This window comes from Bufo bufo, chromosome 11, assembly GCF_905171765.1.
Source record: "Bufo bufo chromosome 11, aBufBuf1.1, whole genome shotgun sequence".
Classification (NCBI taxonomy): domain Eukaryota; kingdom Metazoa; phylum Chordata; class Amphibia; order Anura; family Bufonidae; genus Bufo; species Bufo bufo.
This window is the reverse complement of record NC_053399.1, coordinates 53,588,754-53,612,420: the sequence shown is the minus strand read 5'-3', so window position 1 is coordinate 53,612,420 and position 23,667 is coordinate 53,588,754. Positions and strand designations below refer to the sequence as shown.

The window sequence follows — 23,667 nt, the reverse complement described above, 5'->3', positions numbered from 1 at the left end:
TCTTCAAGATATCTGACTGTAACGGTCTCGTGTGGATCTGAGCGAATGGTACGGCTGGAATTGTAGCCGTCAGGTGCCCCAGTACTGCCATCGCTTCCCTGATGGAACATTGGAAGGACCGGAAAAGGAACCAAACATGCTCTATTGTCGAGGACACTTTCTTCTGAGGGAGGAATGTCTTCTGAGCCGTAGAATCTAGCTGCATTCCTAAAAAGGTGCAAACTTGAGAAGGGGTTAGACAAGATTTTTCTTGATTCATTTTCCACCCCAGATCCTTCAACAGAGAGCACACCAGGGCGAGCTCTGCTTGTAACTGCTCCCTTGTTTGGGCTATGAACAAAAAGTCGTCCAGATATGGTACTACTACTATCCCAGATGATCGAAGGAATGCCACCATCTCCGACACGACCTTGGTGAAAATTCTCGGGGCTTGAGAGACCCCAAACGGCAGTGCCCTGTATTGTAGGTGCAGAAGTTGGCCCCGTACTTGGACAGCCGTCCTTAAATACTTTTGGGAGGAAGAGTGAATTGGGACGTGATAATAGGCATCCTCTAGGTCTATACTTGCCATCCAGCAACCCTGGTATAACAGGTCTAAAGTTGTCTTTATAGTTTCCATCCGGAATTTTTTGTATCTCAGGAATTTGTTTAGACGCTTTAGGTTCAGAATCATACGAAAGGAACCATTGGGTTTCTTTATTAAAAAGAGTGGGGAGTAAAACCCCCTGCCCTCCTCCCTCCCCGGGACCTGGCAAACCACTCCTTTGTCCAACAATAACTGAACCTCTCTCTCCAGAACTGTGGATTTTAGAGGATCCTTTGGAGTTGGAGTGTGGGTGAAAAAGACTTGGGGATAGGAGCGGAACTCCAACCTGAATCCCTCCGCTATCCCCCCCAAAACCCACTTGTTTTGGGTGACGTTCGCCCAAGCCGGGAGAAAGGCAGAGAGTCTCCCCCCAACCTGGAGTCTGGCGTCATTGCTTGTCTTTTGGTTTGTTATCCTGGGATTTAAACAGGAAACCGCTAGTTTTTCTTGGAAATCTATCCCTTTCCTTCCTATCATAGGGCTTACCCCTCTGTTTTCTAAAGCCCTGCTGGGGTTTACGAAAAAAGGGGGGTTTTTGAGGGACAGGAAACCCTTTTTTCTTGTCAGATGCCTTCTCCAAGATGTCATCCAGGGAGGATCCAAACAATCTATCACCCTCACACGGAAGGGCACACAGCCTGGCCTTAGACCCCTGGTCACCCTTCCATGACCTAAGCCAAATGGCTCTTCTAGCCGCATTTGTCATAGCTGAGGACTTGGCAGCAAAGCGCATAACATCCGTAGAAGCATCCGTTAAAAAATCTGCCGCTTTAGCAAAGGTGGGAAGAGAAGCTAAGATTTCCTCCCTGGGCTTTTTTTCCCTCAGATGTTTCTCTAGCTGTTCAATCCACAATCTTAAGGACCGGGATACCCAAGTGGCTGCCACTGCGGGTCTAAGACAAGTAGCGGAAGTTTCCCATGCCCGTTTAAGGTATATATCTGCTTTCTTATCTAATGGGTCCGACAGGCAACCCAGATCATCAAAGGGGAGGGCAGATCTCTTAGCTATCTTAGCGACTGGAGCATCTACCGTAGGAGCCCTATCCCAGCTGGAGGAAACTTTCTCTTCATAAGGATATTTCCTTTTCACCGAGGAGGGTAAGAAAAACTTTCTATCAGGATTCTTCCATTCTCTATTGATGATCGCTTGCATGTTATCATGAATAGGGAAGACCCGATGTTTTTTAGGGCCTAATGCCTGAAAGGCCTGGTCCGCAACTGATCTGGTCTGCTTAACTTCTTCTAATTGCATGGTTGCTCTGACCGCTTTTAATAACGGCTGCGTGTCCTCTGGGGAAAAGAAGGATCTCCCTGAATAATCTTCATCCGAGGAGTCCGAATCACTAGACAATAGTTGTCCGGATTCTCCGCCATCTTCGGAAGAGTCCAACTCAATACTGTCGTACTCTGTATCCTTTCCTGGTTTATCTGGGGACCTGGCACGGCTCTTACTGAATGCTTTAAAGGATGCCTTAATAATAGATTTCATGGATTTAGTAAGGGTCTGGGATTGCTCTGCTACCAGATTATCTATACACGCTGAGCATAACGCCTTCTGATAAGATGCAGATAGGGGCACTTTACACTCCGCACATTCCTTGTGTCTTGTCTTAGAAGATGATTTTTTAGGTGGTTTAGGGATCTAAAAACAATCATAAGAAACACCATATTAGAATAAAAAGGAACGCTCTCACCCTGAAGCTTTTCCTTTTTTCCCCATCCTCAGACCGGTACCGGACTTGCAGGCCTCAAGGGTTCCTGGGGTTCAGCGCGTCCTTCTGTAGGCTCCGACATGATTGCCCAGGATCGCTACGTGGCACATCCAAATTGTGCCCCAGCTGGCTGCCTGAACCTGCCGCCGTATTTGTATTTTAAAGGACGCGCTCCGGCCTCTACTTCCGGGTCCTGCACGGGCTAAGCCCCGCCCCCCCGACGTCATCTCCAGGAGACGGCCCCGCGCATGCGCATAAGCGCACGGACGCGCGGGCGCCATCTTGGAACTGGGCAGAGCGAGGAAGAGCATGGGGAGCCGCCTGGACACGGCCACAGCGGCTCCCCGCAGGGCCGGAGAGAGGGCAAGCGCAGGCAGACTTATGGGGAGCGGCTTCCGGCACGGCCACAGAACTACCGCTCCCCAGGGATAGGACTTCCCACGGCACTCAGCCACAGACCTTCCCCAGCTCCGGTGTCTTGGAGGTACGTCTTCAGCAGTGCTGCTTCTCAGGATCTCCCATCCGGAGGACAGGAAACCTGAACTGGTGTTGTGTGGAGGTGTGTCCTTTTTATCTTCTCAGGTTTCCTGTCCTGATGGGAGGTCCTGAGTCGCACAGGGTGCCGTCATGGGTGAGGGGAAACTCCAGGAGGAGAAGCCCTAAGAGGACAGACCCAACAAGACAAAATAGACTATGAGGGTGCCTGGCAGGAGATAAAATGCCTGGAAAAAGGACGGAAGCAGTCCTCAACCAAAGAAACAACAAAAAAACTTTAAGTTGTCTCAGACCCAAAAAACGGCCTGCGCTACATGAAAAAGCCAGGGTAGAGAGGAAACAAAGAAGCACTGGAGGCTAAACGCTTGAGAGAAATCATAAAGACTCACAAGGGAAGGGCGCGAGCCTCCTTTCACAGCAAGGAAGGGGGGAAAGAGAAACACCCAAGAGAAGGTGGAAACCTCTTCCTGCCAGGGAAAACAGCCAACCCCCGGAGGAGTGGGGTCTAGGTAATGGTCAGGGGAAGGGAACGTAAAGACCTGCTTCCCATACAGAGGAGGCGAGGAACAAGCCTCTGAAAGACATAATATCGCTGTGAAATGTAAGGCTGAGTTCACACGGGCGAGATTTCCGCGCGGGTGCAATGCGTGAGGTGAACGCGTTGCACCCGCACTGAATCCGGACCAATTCACTTCTATGGGGCTGTGCACATGAGCGGTGATTTTCACGCATCACTGAAGCGTTGTGTGAAAATCGCAGCATGCTCTATATTCTGCGTTTATCACACAACGCAGGCCCCATAGAAGTGAATGGGGCTGCGTGAAAATCGCAAGCACCCGCAAGCAAGTGCGGATGCGGTGCGATTTTCAAGCATGGTTGCTAAGATGACAGTCTATTCACGGTATTATTTTCCCTTATAACATTGTTATAAGGGAAAATAATAGCACTCTTTAATACAGAATGCTTAGTAGAAGGTCAATTGAGGGTTAAATAACTCACCTCCTCCTCTTGATTGCGTAGGTGCCGATCTCTTCTTACTTCTTTAATCATGAGCTGCCGGCTAAAGGACCTGTGGTGACGTTACATCACATGGTCCAATCACATGGTCCATCACCGTTGTGATGGACCATGTGATGAGCTCAGTGACGTCACCACAGATCCTTTGACAGGTCCTGAAGAAAGAACAGGAGACCGGCAGCTACGCGATCAATTGGAGGAGGAGTGTTAATTTTTATTTATTTTTTTAACCCTCAATTGACCTTGTACTAAGCATTCTGTATTAAAGAATGCTATTATTTTCCCTTATAACCATGTTATAAGGGAAAATAATTACATCTAATTCTACACAACACCGAACCCAAACCTGAACTTCAGTGAAGAAGTTCTGGTCTGGGTACCACATTCAGTTTTTTATCACGCGCGTGCAAAACACATTGCACCCGCGCGATAAAAACTGAACTACGGAACGCAATCGCAGTCAAAACTGCCTGCAATTGGGTACCTACTCGCGCGGGTTTGCCGCAATGCACCCGGGACGCATCCTGAAGCAAAACGTGATGCCCGTGTGAACCCAGCCTAAGACCAGAGAATTCCCTGGCCACATAAAGTCACAGGGAAAAAAGGAACCAGTCGCAGGCCCTGGTAATACAAGCGGAGACCCACTGGTCTGAGAAATATTGGAGTAGAAGCAGAGGACTCCGAACAGCCTAAGAACAGGTCTCCAAACGAGGGAAAGCTCTGTCCCAAAAGTTCCCAATACGATGTAAACTGCAAACCATAGCACTAAACAACTAGGTACCAGGTACTTGACCTGGAGGGATGGGAAGAGAGTAGGGATCGACTGATATTGATTTTTTTAGGGCCGATACCAATAATTTGTGAACTTTCAGGCCGATAGCCGATAATTTATACCGATATTCTGGGAATTTTCATTTTTGAGAAAAAAAATATTTCCTACACAAATCTGCTGAAAATTAATCTGTTTATTGTTAACGTGTATTTTTATTTATTTTTTTAAATCTTTTTCATTTATACTCATTTTTATACTATATTTTTGTGGTTTTTTTTGTTTTGTTTTACTAACTTTTAGCCCCCTTAGGGACTAGAACCCTTGTCCTATTCACCCTGATAGATCTCTATCAGGGTGAATAGGATCTCACACTGTCCCTGCTGCTCTGTGCTTTGTGCACACAGCAGCATGGAGCTGAACATGGCAGCCAGGGCTTCAATAGCGTCCTGGCTGCCATGGTAACCGATCGGAGCCCCAGGCTTACACTGCTGGGGCTCCGATCGGAGGAGCAAGGGAGAGGGGATCCTGTGGCCACTGCCACCAATGATTTTACTATTGGGATGGGGGTGGGGGGCGCACTGCGCCACCAATGAAGATAATAGCCGGCTCCCGACCTCTATGAGCGGTAGCTGCGATCCGCGGCACCTAAGGGGTTAACTACCGCAGATCGCAGCTACCGTTCATAGAGGTCGGGAGCCGGCTATGTGATTCTGCAGTTAGCTCCCGCCTCCTGTATATGAATTAATGAAAGACTCATCTTCATTGGTGGAGCGGTGGCCACAACCCCTCCCCTCCTCTTGTCTTCTCTCCTCTCATTGGCGGCAGCACAGGGGGAGGAGACACTGCTTCCTTCTCCCCTGTGCTGCTGAGGGAACACGGAGAGCGCTGAAAGCAGCGCGTTCTGTGTTCCCAATACGTTATCGATATATCGGCAAAATAGATGCCGATACCGATAACAGTCAAAATCCTGAATATCGGCCGATAATATCGGTAAAACCGATAATCGGTCGATCCCTAGAAGAGAGGTTAGAATCTCAAGAAGGCAACAACCTATGAGGAACCAGGAGGGAAAAGGACCAAACCGGGTCCAAAGAAGCAGCGGTCATACAGAGCCTGTGTTGTCAAAATGCCATGGGTAGCTTCCCCAGAAGCAAGCGGCCATCTAGATTGTCTAACAAAGAGTGGGGTCAGGGACTCCAAGCAGGATTATCCGGACAGGGGCTCAAGAAGGGTCCAAAGAACTGGACCACCTAAAGACAACGATAGCCAGAAAATCAAGGAAACTACATTGGCCATGTGTGACCAACCATTCCAAGTGTAGTGACCAGCAAACTGTATAACACTGTCCCAGAAGGGGCAAGTACAGCAGCCTGGATTTGGTAAAAGAATTACCAAACATCCATATGTCAGAAAGGATGCAGAAGTCAGCAGTGGAAGCTGGGAGAGACTACACCGACATGTAGAAACCAGCTACCAGCAGAGCACAATGAAACCCCCAGGGAAGGGGAAAGAAACTGACAGAGGCAGAAAATGGCCAGGTCCAAGGGAACGGCCCCTCTGTCATGTAGCACAACTAATCTGAGAACATAAGGGAGTACCAAGAATACCCGGACCATGGAAGAGGTACGGGACCATGTCCGATACCAGAGCAAGCAGCGGAAAAGTCCACCCACAGGCAGGTGTGTGGCACTCACAAGTCCTGTCACAGCCATCTCAGAGAGGACGTCCAGCGAAGACGCATGTCATTGACCACCCAGAGGGATTCTGTATGATGGAGGACATCCAGCGATGACCCAAAACTGCAGTAGCGGCTGCTGCTCACCACGCTGCATACTCTTGCAGGATAGAACATCCAGTGGTGACCCCTGTACTCTGCAAGGACTGTGCCATGTAACTCCGTGAAAATAAAGCAGAGGAGCAGTAATAACGCGAGTACTCCATCATGAAATGGGGTAACGCGGCTGTGCAGCATGCAGTAGTACTTTACAGGGTTGACAAAGAACAATTCTAGAATGCCAGCCAACAACCTCCTAACGGAGGGAGAGCAATCCTCTGCTGCACAATAGGACTGGGAAGTCTTGGTCAATAGTGCGTCAGGCAATGAAGTCAAAATCATTCTCAGTACAGAGGCAAAGAGAAGACTAGAGGGCCTGGTTCAGGAGGAACTGCACCTGGTGTCAGATCTGAACAGGCCAGCCATATACTGAAACTAACAAAGCAACTGTACTCTGCCCAGGAAGGGGGGAGACATATGGATACCAGGTATGCCATGTATGCTAGAAGCAGAACATTGTGAGATACTGCAAATACTCCGCCTATAATAGGAGTAATCTGGCTGCATGGTGCTCATTATAATGAGGGTGGAACATAGCTACAGCATTATGGAAATGTATGGAGGCTGTACAGGTACTCTACCTAATAAGCGAGAAATAAGGCTGTGTAGTGCAGACTTAACTTAAAACCAGACAGGTGTAAAGGGTACAGCATCTGGAGATGGCACAGGACCTCCACGTCAAAGGGGAGCGATGCCTGCGTGGTACGCACTAGAAACAGAAAAGTGCAATGGCTACCGCATTAGAAGATGGCCTCCATACCTCGCCTGGTAAGGGATAAATAGGGCTGCATGGTGCACAATAGAACCAGAGAGGTGTAACGGCTACAGCAAATCTGGAGATGGTACAGGTACTCTAGCTCTAAAGGGAGCAATGTGGCTGCTTGGTGCACACAAGAACCAGGCATAAGAAATGGCTACAACCCCTGGAGATGGAGCACCAAAGAACCAGACAGGTGTAATAACTACAGCCCCTGGAGATGGAGCACCAGAGAACCAGACAGGTGTAATAACTACAGCCCCTGGAGATGGAGCACCAGAGAACCAGACAGGTGTAATATCTACAGCCCCTGGAGATGGAGCACCAGAGAACCAGACAGGTGTAATAACTACAGCATCTGGAGATGGAGCACCAGAGAACCAGACAGGTGTAATAACTACAACCCCTGGAGATGGAGCACCAGAGAACCAGACAGGTGTAATAACTACAGCCCCTGGAGATGGAGCACCAAAGAACCAGACATGTGTAATAACTACAGCATCTGGAGATGGAGCACCAGAGAACCAGACAGGTGTAATAACTACAACCCCTGGAGATGGAGGACCAGAGAACCAGACAGGTGTAATAACTACAGCCCCTGGAGATGGAGCACCAGAGAACCAGACAGGTGTAATAACTACAGCATCTGGAGATGGAGCACCAGAGAACCAGACAGGTGTAATAACTACAGCCCCTGGAGATGGAGCACCAAAGAACCAGACAGGTGTAATAACTATAGCATCTGGAGATGGAGCACCAAAGAACCAGACAGGTGTAATAACTACAACCCCTGGAGATGGAGCACCAGAAAACCAGACAGGTGTAATAACTACAGCCCCTGGAGATGGAGCACCAGAGAACCAGACAGGTGTAATAACTACAGCCCCTGGAGATGGAGCACCAGAGAACCAGACAGGTGTAATAACTACAGCCCCTGGAGATGGAGCACCAGAGAACCAGACAGGTGTAATAACTACAGCCCCTGGAGATGGAGCACCAGAGAACCAGACAGGTGTAATAACTACAGCCCCTGGAGATGGAGCACCAAAGAACCAGACAGGTGTAATAACTACAGCATCTGGAGATGGAGCACCAGAGAACCAGACAGGTGTAATAACTACAACCCTTGGAGATGGAGCACCAGAGAACCAGACAGGTGTAATAACTACAACCCCTGGAGATGGAGGACCAGAGAACCAGACAGGTGTAATAACTACAACCCCTGAAGATGGAGGACCAGAGAACCAGACAGGTGTAATAACTACAGCCCCTGGAGATGGAGCACCAGAGAACCAGACAGGTGTAATAACTACAGCATCTGGAGATGGAGTACCAGAGAACCAGACAGGTGTAATAACTACAACCCTTGGAGATGGAGCACCAGAGAACCAGACAGGTGTAATAACTACAACCCCTGGAGATGGAGGACCAGAGAACCAGACAGGTGTAATAACTACAGCCCCTGGAGATGGAGCACCAGAGAACCAGACAGGTGTAATAACTACAGCATCTGGAGATGGAGCACCAAAGAACCAGACAGGTGTAATAACTACAGCATCTGGAGATGGAGCACCAGAGAACCAGACAGGTGTAATAACTACAGCATCTGGAGATGGAGCACCAGAGAACCAGACAGGTGTAATAACTACAGCATCTGGAGATGGAGTACCAGAGAACCAGACAGGTGTAATAACTACAACCCTTGGAGATGGAGCACCAGAGAACCAGACAGGTGTAATAACTACAACCCCTGAAGATGGAGGACCAGAGAACCAGACAGGTGTAATAACTACAACCCCTGAAGATGGAGGACCAGAGAACCAGACAGGTGTAATAACTACAGCCCCTGGAGATGGAGCACCAGAGAACCAGACAGGTGTAATAACTACAGCATCTGGAGATGGAGTACCAGAGAACCAGACAGGTGTAATAACTACAACCCTTGGAGATGGAGCACCAGAGAACCAGACAGGTGTAATAACTACAACCCCTGAAGATGGAGGACCAGAGAACCAGACAGGTGTAATAACTACAGCCCCTGGAGATGGAGCACCAGAGAACCAGACAGGTGTAATAACTACAGCATCTGGAGATGGAGTACCAGAGAACCAGACAGGTGTAATAACTACAGCCCCTGGAGATGGAGCACCAAAGAACCAGACAGGTGTAATAACTACAGCATCTGGAGATGGTACAGGTATTCTACCTATGAAGGGAGTAATGTAGCTGCTTGGATTTGGCTGCATAGTGTACTGTAATGGCTTCAGGCACTCACTCTGGTGAACCAGGGCTCCCTCTGTATATATATGGTTGCGTGTCGCACGCTAGCACCAGAATGGCTCCTCCTCCTCAGGAGCCCCCCTCACCTGTTTTTTTTATTCCGGTGGGCCCCCGGTCTCCCAGAGAGAGAAATACCTCCCCGCCTGGGGGAGAAGGGGTTAAAGAAGGGGGAGTAGCACCCCGGACCCCTGACAAAGTGGATCCCACCCCCGGGGATTTAGCAGAGCAATGAATGGGGAGATCTCTGGATCCATGTGAGGTACAGAGCTGGTTCTAGCTTTGTTAGAAAGAGGTTGTCATGTACTATATGATGTCTGATTTGTACATTAATCATAGAATAACCCCTTTAATGAACAGTACATGAAAAATCCTCAAACCTTTCAGTATTAAAGATGACATCTGAAATAATACACAGCTGAAGATGTAGACGTACCTGCAGTGAGGTGATCCGATCATAGTGAATAGTAGTCATCTCATTCTCCGTGAGGGCGTTTCCCGTTTGGTCATTGATTTCAAAGCCAGTGTAAAACTTTAACATATCCAGGAGCTGTTGGAGAGGTGTTACAGTGTGAACCAAGTTTTAAAAAAAAATACATACATTTTAAAAAGCGATATAAAACACAAGGCACCTGAGAAAACAAGTGTCCTTCTTGCTCTCTATTGCAGAGGTTGGATAAGTAGCAATGGACAACAAGGTGGGAGTCATCCAGCACTGTATTAAACCAGCGACGTGTGGGAAGTAAAGCCTATAGGATGAGAATGGAATTATTAACGGTAGTTACACCTAAAATGATAAGAGTAAATAAAGTGCAGCTCAACTGTTTGAAGATGAGAACTAATGGGGCGAGATGGTGCAGGGGAGGTAGGGCAGCCAGGTTACCAAAGCAAAAACTGAGGTTTATTACGTTCAGCCCCATAAATGATGGACTAAACCGAGCTACATCTAATACCAAGACCACATGCAGTAATACAGAGCATAGAGACTGATCCCAAAAGTTACAATTAAGCTCATCACACTGGGAAGATGCTGGCTAGAGTAATAGCAAGCCAGGATTCAAAGAAAGAGATCCGTAGTATACGTATGCCTGATGGCACTACTGTGGGAGACCAGGAGGGAATATTAGAAGTATTTATAAAATATTTCAGTGAATTGTATGAATCAGAGAGTGTCCTCTCAGAGGCAGCGGTTGACTCGTACTTGGACTCTATTTCCCTTCCGGTTCTTACAGATGGGCAAAAGGAACGTTTGGAGATGGACTTGTCTCCCAGGAGATGGAAGAAGCAATGAAGGCCTGTTCAGGTAACTCTGCCCCCGGAATGGATGGACTCCCGTACGAGTTCTATCGTAAATATGGGGAGTTTGTTTTTCCCCATTTGTGGAGAACCCTCTGATTAAAGGGCTTCTGTCACCTCCCCAAAACTCATTTTTGGGCATATTAAAATCCTTATTGTACGACTATTCAATATATAGGGCTCTTACCTTGTTCTGCGGCTTCGTTTCATTAAAAATCGATCTTTTAAAATATGCAAATGACTTCACTACCAGCAAGTAGGGCGTCTACTTGCTGGTAGCCGCCGCATCATCCTTTTAAAAAAACGCCCCCTCCTCCTGTTGATTGACAGGGCCAGCGAGCGCTCTCCTCCTCCGGCTGGCCTGTCAGCATTTCAAATCCTGCGCCTGCGCCTTACGTGTCTTCATTCGGCTCAGGCGCTCTGAGAGAAGGACGCTCGCTTCCTCAGCACTCCCTCAGTGCGCCTGCGCCGATGACGTCACCTCTAAACCCGAAAGAGAAGACGTCATCGGCAGGCGCGGGATTTGAATTGCAGACAGGGCCAGCCGGAGGAGGAGAGCGCTCGCTGGCCCTGTCAATCAACTGGAGGAGGGGACGTTTTTTTAAAAGGAGGATGCGGCGGCTACCAGCAAGAAGACGCCCTACTTGCTGGTAGTGAAGTCATTTGCATATTTTAAAAGATCGATTTTTTATGAAACGAAGCCACAGAACAAAGTAAGAGCCCTATATATTGAATAGTCGTCCAATAAGGATTTAATATGCCCAAAAATGAAAAATGTTTTCGGGGTGACAGAAGCTCTTTAAAGAAAAATATGATAAATGTTAATAATGATATTTTTATATAACGCGTATTGTTGGATGATTAATAAAGTGTTAAAAAAAAAAAAAAAAAGCTCATCACACTGTACCTCTAGGTCAATCATGAGTTCTATGAAACGCTCACAGTAATGTACTTTCTCCATGGAGACGGAACCTAGAGAATAAACAGAAATCTCCGTCATGAACAGCATATACAACACCCTCGTGAAGCTAAATAATCTCTGTATACAACCCTATACTGATCAGCAACTAAAATGCATGTGATTTACTGTACCAGCAATGTGAATGAGACCCACAAACTGTGGAATAAAATTTGCAGCGTAATTTGGCCCACGTTGCTACTGCAGATTTCTACCTTTTGTGCACTGTGGACTCAAAACGTAAAGGTGGAAATTTTCTACACGTTTTTTGGTTGTAAATAACATCCCATGCAAAAAAAAAAAGCTTAGGTCACTATATAAAAGTTTCTGTGACCCTCCAATATTTCCGGTGGATAAGTATATATTCATCTACATCCAGAGGCTGAAAACCCTACAGACCTTGTTCTGCTCTCCGCTAAAGAGAACACAATTGTACCTGGTCCAGACAATGCTCTGAGCTCACACTCCAGAATAACGATTAGCAGATATCGTCATCAGAGCCGCCTGTACTGCTGGTAATGTATTTAGCTTAAAGGAGCGGTCTGACCAAAAAACATTATGGAGCAACACTAGGAGATGTCGCGCTCATCCACAGGAAGCCAGGAGCCCGGACCTCGCCCTGAACCTTAGGCGCACAACGGATCCCAATAAAAAGAAAGACGGTCCAGCTTCACTGAAAAATACTTGAGGCTTTATTTGATCCCGTGCAGATAAAAACCAACATACAGCAATGCAGAAAATCGACCGGTTTCGGATCACTATAGATGTGGATCCTTAGTCATGATGTGCATCAGTAGGAGGTGAAGTCGAGACTAAATAGTGAACCACTGAGAACAGGTGATCACAATCAGGTACAGGACACACCTCCTGATGACATCCTCCACAGATAAAGTGCATAACAATTACAACATGCCAAAAAAGACATAGAAAGTAAGATAAAATTTACAAAATGCAATAAAAAAGAACTAAAAATATTAGTAATGTAGGATAGTATCATGACGCCTGTTCAATCCTGACGGTATCCGTGAGCCTAATTTGAAAATCCAAAAGCACTCACGATTGAGCAACTTTTTCTTGTGATCACCGCCTCTGCTTGGTCTGTTAACCCTCTCCACTCCTTGTACTGACATGCTATCTGTATTACCATTATGAACCGCAGCGAAATGCAAACTTGCGGCGGAAACATTTTTTACTTTAGCATGGGGTACATCAGAGATATGACGGCAAATTCGAACTTTTAAGCAGTTTGATGTGCACCCGACGTACTATTCGAACTTTTAAGCAGTTTGATGTGCACCCGACGTACTGTAGATTACACAGAGAACATGTTATGCAATATACCACATATGTGGTGTTGCAATTAATGTATTGCTGAATAGTGTGAGTGGTGTGATTGCTTGTAGACAGAATATGCGGGCCCATCCTCATATGTGAGCAACATGTGCATTTTTTATGTCCACATTTAAAATTACCTATGTGTCTCAGCCAGGTAGGCTGGGACCCAGGTTTATCCTGGTAAAGAGAGGGGCTCACCATATTGGCTAAAGTAGCAGCACGTTGGGCAACACATTTAACACCGCTTTTTACAACATCACCCCAGACTTGGTCATATTTGAGAAGATGAAAATGTCTTTTGACAATGTTACATATTTGTGAGTATTCACAGCTATACCTCGTGGAAAAAATCACTTGCTTCTCTTTATGACCAAGTTTGGGCTTATTGTTTGGGAAAATTAGATTATCCCGAGACATAGTGGAGACCATATTTTTGGATCGGTTTAAAAGTCTGCTGGGATAATTCCTGGCTAGGAGACGGGTGGTAACAGTATTCATTTCTTCAATACGGGTTTCACTAGAGGAGCAATTGCGCAAAGCGCGAATATATTCACCCCTGGGGATGTTGTGGACAGTAGATGGACAAACAGATGATACCGCGCGGCTTGCGCCTATGAAAAATACCCACTACCGTCTACTCTGATGACTTCACTAGCAAGTGGCAACTCATTTTATCTGACTGTTCATTTAAACTTATGGAACTTATTATTTCTTATGAGGAACAATCACTATCCACTTTGCGTGAGGAAATTAAGGTTACACAGGAATTGATAACCCCTCTGGCTAATACCAAGACATTCATAGAACTGGATCAGAAACTCCAAAAGAGTTTAAATACAATGGAGGACAGTTTGACTCACATCAAACAAGAAAAATACAACCGTGACTTGCAGGATTATAAGTCTAATAATGTGTATAATTGGACTGATATGCGTACCTATACACCTCGCTCTATTATGAAACGACGCCAGTACTACAAAAAGAATAGAGGTAATAAAGTGGCTTTTAGCTCCACTGACGCTGAATCCTCTGATTCCGCCCCAGAATCATCTGTGTTATCCTCTGCTAATCATTCGGGCACTGCACATGACACCAATCCCAATACAAATGCTATTATAAGGCCGGCAAAAAACGCCGTGCAGGGCGGAAGCATGCAAGGAGGAGGTCGCTATCCGTCACGCCACAGAAAGACTTAAACAACATTCAAGTTATTAACCTATCAGCTAAGGTCTTCTCACAATTGCAAATTAATGTACTTGCCAAAGGTTTATCTTTTTCTCCCACAGTGCACTTTGATGTACAGTGGGGGAAATAATTATTTGACCCCTCACTGATTTTGTAAGTTTGTCCAATGACAAAGAAATGAAAAGTCTCAGAACAGTATCATTTCAATGGTAGGTTTATTGTAACAGTGGCAGATAGCACATCAAAAGGAAAATCGAAAAAAAAACTTTAAATAAAAGATAGCAACTGATTTGCATTTCATTGAGTGAAATAAGTATTTGAACCCCTACCAACCATTAAGAGTTCTGGCTCCCACAGAGTGGTTAGACACTTCTACTCAATTAGTCACCCTCATTAAGGACACCTGTCTTAACTAGTCACCTGTATAAAAGACACCTGTCCACAGAATCAATCAATCAAGCAGACTCCAAACTCTCCAACATGGGAAAGACCAAAGAGCTGTCCAAGGATGTCAGAGACAAAATTGTAGACCTGCACAAGGCTGGAATGGGCTACAAAACCATTAGCAAGAAGCTGGGAGAGAAGGTGACAACTGTTTGTGCGATTGTTCGAAAATGGAAGGAGCACAAAATGACCATCAATCGACCTCGCTCTGGGGCTCCACGCAAGATCTCACCTCGTGGGGTGTCAATGGTTCTGAGAAAGGTGAAAAAGCATCCTAGAACTACACGGGAGGAGTTAGTTAATGACCTCAAATTAGCAGGGACCACAGTCACCAAGAAAACCATTGGAAACACATTACACCGCAATGGATTAAAATCCTGCAGGGCTCGCAAGGTCCCCCTGCTCAGGAAGGCACATGTGCAGGCCCGTCTGAAGTTTGCCAATGAACACCTGAATGATTCAGAGAGTGACTGGGAGAAGGTGCTGTGGTCTGATGAGACCAAAATAGAGCTCTTTGGCATTAACTCAACTCGCTGTGTTTGGAGGAAGAAAAATGCTGCCTATGACCCCCAAAACACCGTCCCCACCGTCAAGCATGGGGGTGGAAACATTTTGCTTTGGGGGTGTTTTTCTGCTAAGGGCACAGGACAACTTATTCGCATAAACGGGAAAATGGACGGAGCCATGTATCGTGAAATCCTGAGCGACAACCTCCTTCCCTCTGCCAGGAAACTGAAAATGGGTCGTGGATGGGTGTTCCAGCACGACAATGACCCAAAACATACAGCAAAGGCAACAAAGGAGTGGCTCAAGAAGAAGCACATTAAGGTCATGGAGTGGCCTAGTCAGTCTCCGGACCTTAATCCAATCGAAAACCTATGGAGGGAGCTCAAGCTCAGAGTTGCACAGAGACAGCCTCGAAACCTTAGGGATTTAGAGATGATCTGCAAAGAGGAGTGGACCAACATTCCTCCTAAAATGTGCGCAAACTTGGTCATCAATTACAAGAAACGTTTGACCTCTGTGCTTGCAAACAAGGGTTTTTCCACCAAGTATTAAGTCTTTTTTTGTTAGAGGGTTCAAATACTTATTTCACTCAATGAAATGCAAATCAGTTGCTATCTTTTATTTAAAGTTATTTTGTCGATTTTCCTTTTGATGTGCTATCTGCCACTGTTACAATAAACCTACCATTGAAATGATACTGTTCTGAGACTTTTCATTTCTTTGTCATTGGACAAACTTACAAAATCAGTGAGGGGTCAAATAATTATTTCCCCCACTGTATATCGTACCTTACTTGATGTCAACCGTTTTGCACGCAATCTTACCATTAAAAAGCACTTTTCTGATATAGATAATGTTGGTATAGGTTCTGCAGAGGTTGATACAACTCAGTCAAATTTTTCTGTTGATCAGATGTCTTCTTTTTCCTTTCAGGAATTATCACACATTGCCTCTATGCAGACTATGCGCTTTCTCTCTGGGATTGATCCAGAGCCGCAGGTGCACAGTGACTTTGCGAATAATTTTCGCACCTACAACAGAGATTTTTATCCCATTCAGTCACGCACCCCCGCTCTTGATCAATTCCAGGATAATGTAGAACGTGATTTGGTTGAACTTGATAGGGTGTTTCAGAGCAGGGATACAAATGACAGTAAAAATAATCTTATGGCCAGTGAACGCAGAGCGTTAAAAAGAATTGAAAAGTATGTCTGACATAATTGTGAGAAAGGCTGATAAAGGGGGAGCGGTGGTTATCCTGGATAGACTCGTGTATGCTGCACAAAATGAGCTTATGCTCTCTGATTCCGCCACTTATACCGGGTTGAAACAGGATCCCACCGCTTCTTTTCAAACCCTTTTGAGGAGTATCTTGGAGGAGGGACTGGATAGTGGATACTTGGACCAAAAACAATTTGACTATATTTTTGTCTCTTATCCAGTGGTCCCCATCTTCCATTCCCTCCCCAAGATACATAAAGAGGGATTCCCCCCTCCTATGCGCCCTATAGTTTCGGGTATTGGGTCTTTTTCAGAGAATCTGTCATCCTGGGTGGACAGTATGTTGCAGCCACTGGTACAGTGTATTCCTGGTTTTCTGCGGGACACTGCCTCGGTCTTACAGGCCTTCCATTCCTTCCAGTGGTCCTCTGATCTTTCTTGGATCTCTGCTGATGTCGCTTCTCTGTACACGGCTATCCCCCAGGATCTCGCCATCATCTCCTTGGGTTGGTTTTTGAGTCTTTATTCCAATTTCTCATTACCCTTTAGAGATTTCCTCTGCAAAGTTGTATTATTTCTTATGCAGCACAATTATTTTATGTTTAATGGGAGGTTTTTTCTCCAATGCAGAGGAGTCTCTATGGGGGCCCGTTTCTCACCATCGCTTGCAAACAGTTATATGGCATGGTGGGAACACCATTTTCTTTTCTCTGATTCCAACCCATGGAGTGGATCCGTCCGGTGGTACGGTCGCTACATCGATGACCTGCTCTTTGTTTGGTCGGGCGATGTGGCGGCCGTACCATCATTCGGATCCTTTCTCAATGCCAATAATTGCAACTTACGTTTTTCTCTAAATTCGCACAAGACCCTAATATCCTTTTTGGATTTGTGTTTGGTGGGGGACGTGGGGGTTGGCCGTGTACAGAGTCGCACGTATAGAAAAGTAACCGCAGGAAATACCATCCTGCATGCGGGATCCTGTCATCCTGCACATACTGTCCACAACATCCCCAGGGGTGAATATATTCGCGCTTTGCGCAATTGCTCCTCTAGTGAAACCCGTATTGAAGAAATGAATACTGTTACCACCCGTCTCCTAGCGAGGAATTATCCCAGCAGACTTTTAAACCGATCCAAAAATATGGTCTCCACTATGTCTCGGGATAATCTAATTTTCCCAAACAATAAGCCCAAACTTGGTCATAAAGAGAAGCAAGTGATTTTTTCCACGAGGTATAGCTGTGAATACTCACAAATATGTAACATTGTCAAAAGACATTTTCATCTTCTCAAATATGACCAAGTCTGGGGTGATGTTGTAAAAAGCGGTGTTAAATGTGTTGCCCAACGTGCTGCTACTTTAGCCAATATGGTGAGCCCCTCTCTTTACCAGGATAAACCTGGGTCCCAGCCTACCTGGCTGAGACACATAGGTAATTTTAAATGTGGACATAAAAAATGCACATGTTGCTCACATATGAGGATGGGCCCGCATATTCTGTCTACAAGCAATCACACCACTCACACTATTCAGCAATACATTAATTGCAACACCACATATGTGGTATATTGCATAACATGTTCTCTGTGTAATCTACAGTACGTCGGGTGCACATCAAACTGCTTAAAAGTTCGAATAGTACGTCGGGTGCACATCAAACTGCTTAAAAGTTCGAATTTGCCGTCATATCTCTGATGTACCCCATGCTAAAGTAAAAAATGTTTCCGCCGCAAGTTTGCATTTCGCTGCGGTTCATAATGGTAATACAGATAGCATGTCAGTACAAGGAGTGGAGAGGGTTAACAGACCAAGCAGAGGCGGTGATCACAAGAAAAAGTTGCTCAATCGTGAGTGCTTTTGGATTTTCAAATTAGGCTCACGGATACCGTCAGGATTGAACAGGCGTCATGATACTATCCTACATTACTAATATTTTTAGTTCTTTTTTATTGCATTTTGTAAATTTTATCTTACTTTCTATGTCTTTTTTGGCATGTTGTAATTGTTATGCACTTTATCTGTGGAGGATGTCATCAGGAGGTGTGTCCTGTACCTGATTGTGATCACCTGTTCTCAGTGGTTCACTATTTAGTCTCGACTTCACCTCCTACTGATGCACATCATGACTAAGGATCCACATCTATAGTGATCCGAAACCGGTCGATTTTCTGCATTGCTGTATGTTGGTTTTTATCTGCACGGGATCAAATAAAGCCTCAAGTATTTTTCAGTGAAGCTGGACCGTCTTTCTTTTTATTGGGACCAAAAAACACTATGCTAAGGTGGAGAAGGCTGTGAGAAGAAATTGTGTAAGACAACTAACTAGTTGTGAACTGTAAGGTCCTGCCGTTCCAGTGCCGTGGATCCCGTCCACTGGATGGGAAGTGATCATGAGCCCAGGCCACAGTGATATGCCATTCTTACATACATGACAGTTGGGCCGATGACTGCAGAGGTCAGATGATTTAGAAGATTACAGAGAGACTAATTTAGGACAATGGTGGCAGATCACATTTCACAAAGCGCAGGCATGCCGTCAAGGATGCCTACACCGTGAAAGCTAGCTGCAACTGACTGCACAGAAGACCTGGTTGTGATGTGACAGACCAACCCCAATAGTAAAACATCTGGTCTTATTCCCAGAATCTGAAACGGAGGCATGGAGAGATGCAACTGCAGGCTAGGCAGGACAGCTGCCAAAGCAATCGTCCCCTGCCAGGAAGGATTGTGCACGGGTACCATTACTAGAATAACAGATTGTACTTGCTACTGTCCTTCCCAGTATGTGTCTGCATCGCTCCATGTCCAGTGTTAGATAGTAATAGGGCTCCTCTGGACTTCAGTGGTCTAGTGAGCACGTGGACACAAGGCGCATATCACAACCGGATGTTTGGGTACAATCAGATTTATTGTAGGACAACGCGTTTCGGGGTTCAAAGGACCCCTTTTTCAAGTCTATACAAAACACATAAATAGTAAAAGGTACAGATATCAGTAATATATTATATAACAAATATAAGTGATGTATTAAAACCAGTGATGGGTATATCATAATAAAAGGACCACTAAATATTTGTGTAGATAATTAATTCATTGAATAAATAATTCATAAATAATTGGTAAAATAAAGGGTAGATAAATAAACTAATAAATAACAGGATAAATGACAGAAATAACCTTTTGTTACATAAAAAGGTGGACGGTTTCCCACTCAAATGAATAAATAAATAAATAAATGATTAAATAATCAAATGAATAGATAACTAGGTGACTTCATGATAACACACTACGTCACTCGTCGTTGATATAAATTGTAAATTAACAATAGCGTCAATACATTCATGTGTTTACATGGAAATGTGGTTGCTAGCTTGTTGAAACCTATTATGTAACCCAATTGTGGGGTTGGCAACACAAGAACCAGATGGTGAATTATTCTTTGATGGGTTCGGGTCTTGTATGGGGGACCTGATCTGCGCTGTACCCCAACCCCCCTATATTAGGAGTGTGTGGTAGTGTGTTCACCAGGAAGAGATCAACTGGTGTCAGGAGTTGCAGGCGAGAGCTGGATTGAGTAGAAGAGGGTAAGGAGAAAGGAGCTGTATGTCTGCGGTGGGAGGAATGTGGTTGAGGTGGGGATAACTGCAGTGTAATGTGTGGACAAGATGGATCCGACCTGCGGTGGGGGAATAGAGAATGCGTATTGGTAACTGAAGCGCTGCAGCAAATGGATGAGCTGGAGCGCTGCTGCCTGGTCCCTGCACGTGGTGCGTAGGTTCGGCGGTGTGGTGGTAAAGCAAGCTGAAGAGGGGAGTGATATGAGGAGTGGAGTGGGCGGGGCTATGACACGCTAATGGGTTCGACTGGTTCCGATTGGTGGGGCGGCCAGAAGGAGTGTGTGGGTGGGTGGAGCCAAGGAGCGTCAGCTGTAGTGGCCAGAGGAGGGGAGGTGGGGAGGATGGAATGGAATGGATGCGGTTATGAGGGAAGCGAGGGGAGGGTGTGAGGGAACAAAGTGGGGACAATGTAGGACTGATATGGACCGAGGAGCTATAATGGAGAGGTGGGGATTACATGGAAATTGTTTTAGATGTGATGGCTGTCTTTGAATCAGTCAGCAGAATACATGCTGCCATTTATGGCAGTCTGTATCCTGGCTTACCTGGCAATTTGATTTCCATAATATTTTTTTATTAAACAGCATTTACCCTATGAGCGCCTTCTCTTCCTCTGGCCATTTCTTACAATGTTAGATAGTGTAAGATTAGAGAGGTCTGGAGCAAAAATAACTGAACTTACTACAGAAATATGATGTACAATTCCTGCACATAAGCATATAGGGGCAGAGTCAAGTTTTTGATGGAAAGTATACTCTACAATAGGACTAAACACCTGATGTACAATGACCACGCAGCATAAAAACAGACACAAACCTGTTGCTGGGATTGACTGAAGGACAGACAGGAACCTCTGTATAAGATGCCATAAAAATTTCTTTTCCTGGGTGGCTCTGCAATTTTGATAGCAAAAAGAGCATTGTGAATAAAGCATGGAGAGGTGAAAGAGCCTTCAGTGTATGTGCATACTGTATACCCGCAGCACTACCACCCAACCTACAGATCACACACTAAAAAGGCAGCAGCAAGCCTAATCAAGAGCATCATGATGTGCAGCTATGATCACGTACAGTGCACGAGCCTTTTCATCCATTTTCTCATCAGTTTTCTTTATAAGGTTCCAGAACTTTTTCAGCTTTGGAGTTTTCTTCAATTCCTGTTCCAGTCGAGTCTACGGATGTAAGAGGTTAGCAGTAGCACGTTAGTAAATGACACATATTCTGAAGCGAGTCCGTGCAAAAATAACGGAAAAGGGCAGCAAATGGTGATTGTCCCTAAAACTTACAGGCCGCAGGCAGATCCACATAGGTAGGGATATCAGTTGCTGGATCTGTCCACGGATTAAGTCAACTTCCTGCAAAAAAGACACATCAGGTTATCAGAAAACATCCTATTCAACAGTGCTGAATCCTACAAAATTTGATGTCTTTCAGGTAAACTTAAGTGTAGGGTCACTTATAAACTTTCTGGGGGTCATTTATGAAATCAGATGTCAGTTTTGTGGCGTACAAAAGTCATTTCATGATCCTCCCCACTTTTCACAATGGTCTATGTTTAGGGCTATGTACACACCTTTGGGGCCAATTTGGTTTCATTATTGCATTGTACTCATTTTGAGCAAAAAAAAATGTTTTAAATTGGTCTTTATTAAAAATATGGAGCCCTTTTTCTGTACAGAGCCGAGATGCTGTAGTAGCAGCCTGTGGATATTCTCTTTTCTGTCAGAACAGGAGCAGACAGACTCCTTATCTCTGCTTTGTGACCTCCTAAACACTCATTATAGCTCAGTTCTTACCTTACTGATAAGAATGTGGCTTAAATAAGTGTTTATGACCTCTCAGTAGTTTAGAGATCAGGTTTATTAGATGACAGCACAAAGTGAAAGTACCAGTCACAGCTAGAAAAAAAAATAAGTTAACCCTTGTAACAGAACAGCTTAATATTTTTAATAAAGGCCAATTGAAAAAATTCTTTTTAGTCAAAAATGAGTAAAATACAATCATAAAAAATGCCTCTGAAGGTGTACAAAGCCTTTAAGAGTTAAAAGTGAGATTAGACCTGATTTTGATGCTAATCATATGGACCTAGAAAGCTCCCAGCATACACATCACTAGTATCCATAAGCCCCTTCTTTTATTGTATAGAAAAGAAAAGTCGATCGTGCTTTTCTATGTTGCATCCAGCAAAAAAAAATTAGCTTAAATTTTTTATGTACCCTCCTATGCAAGGCGTACGCCACTTTATGCTTACAGAGTGGGATATCGGACCCTTGTATCAGAAGTATATGGGAAATTCCCACAACATATACCTCTGACAAGACTTGAAAGTAATGTGAGTCATGGGGGGAGATTTATCATTTAGTCTGCATCTGAAAAGTGGCACTAAAAAGTTGCAAGCTAATTGACACATCTCTCACCTTTACTCTGTCATTGCCACTTTTCAGAAAGGGGGCGTGGCAAAGGCGGAAAGGGGGCGAGACAGCTGCCCCAACACATGTATCTTCATTACGGCAGTTTGCGGACAAGAATAGGACATGTTCTATCTTTTGCAGAGCCGCGAAGCCGAAGATCGGGGCCGCGCTCCGAAAATGCGGATAGCACACTGTGTGCTGTCCGCATCCATTCCGTCCCTATAGAAAATGAATGGGTCCGCACCCGTTACGCAAAATTGCGGAATGGATGAGGACGTGTGAATGGACCCTAAGAGTGAGTTTAACAGCCCGCCACTCCCTTTACAGTGACCTCCACAGGAGTTGCCCCTTTAATAGTTGCCCCTGCCCCCTTAACAGTGACCTCCACAGTGTCCGCTCTTTTAACAGTGACCTCCACAGAGGCCTGCCCCTTTAATGCTAGGGCTACATGACAACGTGTCATGCGACATTTTTCAACTGTCGTGTCGCAGCATGTCACATGTAGCAGTGTAGTTGTGCCCTATGTGTCATGCGACTTATAGTCGCGCGACACATGTCGTTGTGTAGCCCTAGCCTAAAACGGGCCTACAGCAGTGAAGAAAAATGGCTGGGTTGTTATGGAAACCTGGAGTAAAACTGTGTGTATGTGGAGGGCCTGCGAGCTTCTATTGGCTGATAAGGGACATGTGACCGTGTGTATGGCAGTTGGGATATGAAGAGAAAGACTTGCAGGCTTCTATTGGCTAATGCAGGTCATTATTTGGTAATATCTCAGAAACGGTACGTCATAGAGAGCTGTGACCCCCACAAGATTTCTTTCCAGGTAGCAAGGGATGTGTATACCAAGCTTCGTTCAAATCGAGGGTTGCGTTTTTGAGTGAGATCGCGGAACATACATACATTATATGTTCTGGAGCATCTACTCTTACAAGGCCTCATGCACACAACTGTATCCGTTTTGTGGTGTGCAAATTGTAGACCTGCAAACACGGATCCAAGCCGAATGCATGCCACCATTTTTTTTTTTAACCTCCTGTAGCAATCCTATCCTTGTCTGGAAAACAGACAAGAATAGGACATGTTCTATCCATTTTGCGGGGCTGCAGAATGGACATTCAGTCCACATGCTGATTGGATGTGGACCAAAAGTACACTTGTGAGACTGTCAGACTGTCCAGGAACAGCGCCCACCCAACTGGTAACACCCATCTGGATCTGGAAGTTCTAACAGGAATAAAAA

The 23,667-nt window shown here is 45.4% G+C and overlaps 1 protein-coding gene across 1 annotated transcript in view; it reads right to left on the bottom strand.

Moving 5' to 3' along the window:
* AQR (aquarius intron-binding spliceosomal factor) overlaps window positions 1-23,667 on the bottom strand; it is a 127,166-nt gene that overhangs the window by 81,984 nt on the left and 21,515 nt on the right. The window contains exons 7-12 of the mRNA XM_040411358.1: window positions 21,303-21,371; window positions 21,088-21,188; window positions 20,834-20,910; window positions 11,654-11,718; window positions 10,083-10,199; window positions 9,887-10,000 (exon numbers count right to left, since the gene is read on the bottom strand). Of these exons, the coding sequence (XP_040267292.1) occupies window positions 9,887-10,000; window positions 10,083-10,199; window positions 11,654-11,718; window positions 20,834-20,910; window positions 21,088-21,188; window positions 21,303-21,371 (543 nt within the window). The remainder of the gene's footprint in view (window positions 1-9,886; window positions 10,001-10,082; window positions 10,200-11,653; window positions 11,719-20,833; window positions 20,911-21,087; window positions 21,189-21,302; window positions 21,372-23,667) is intronic.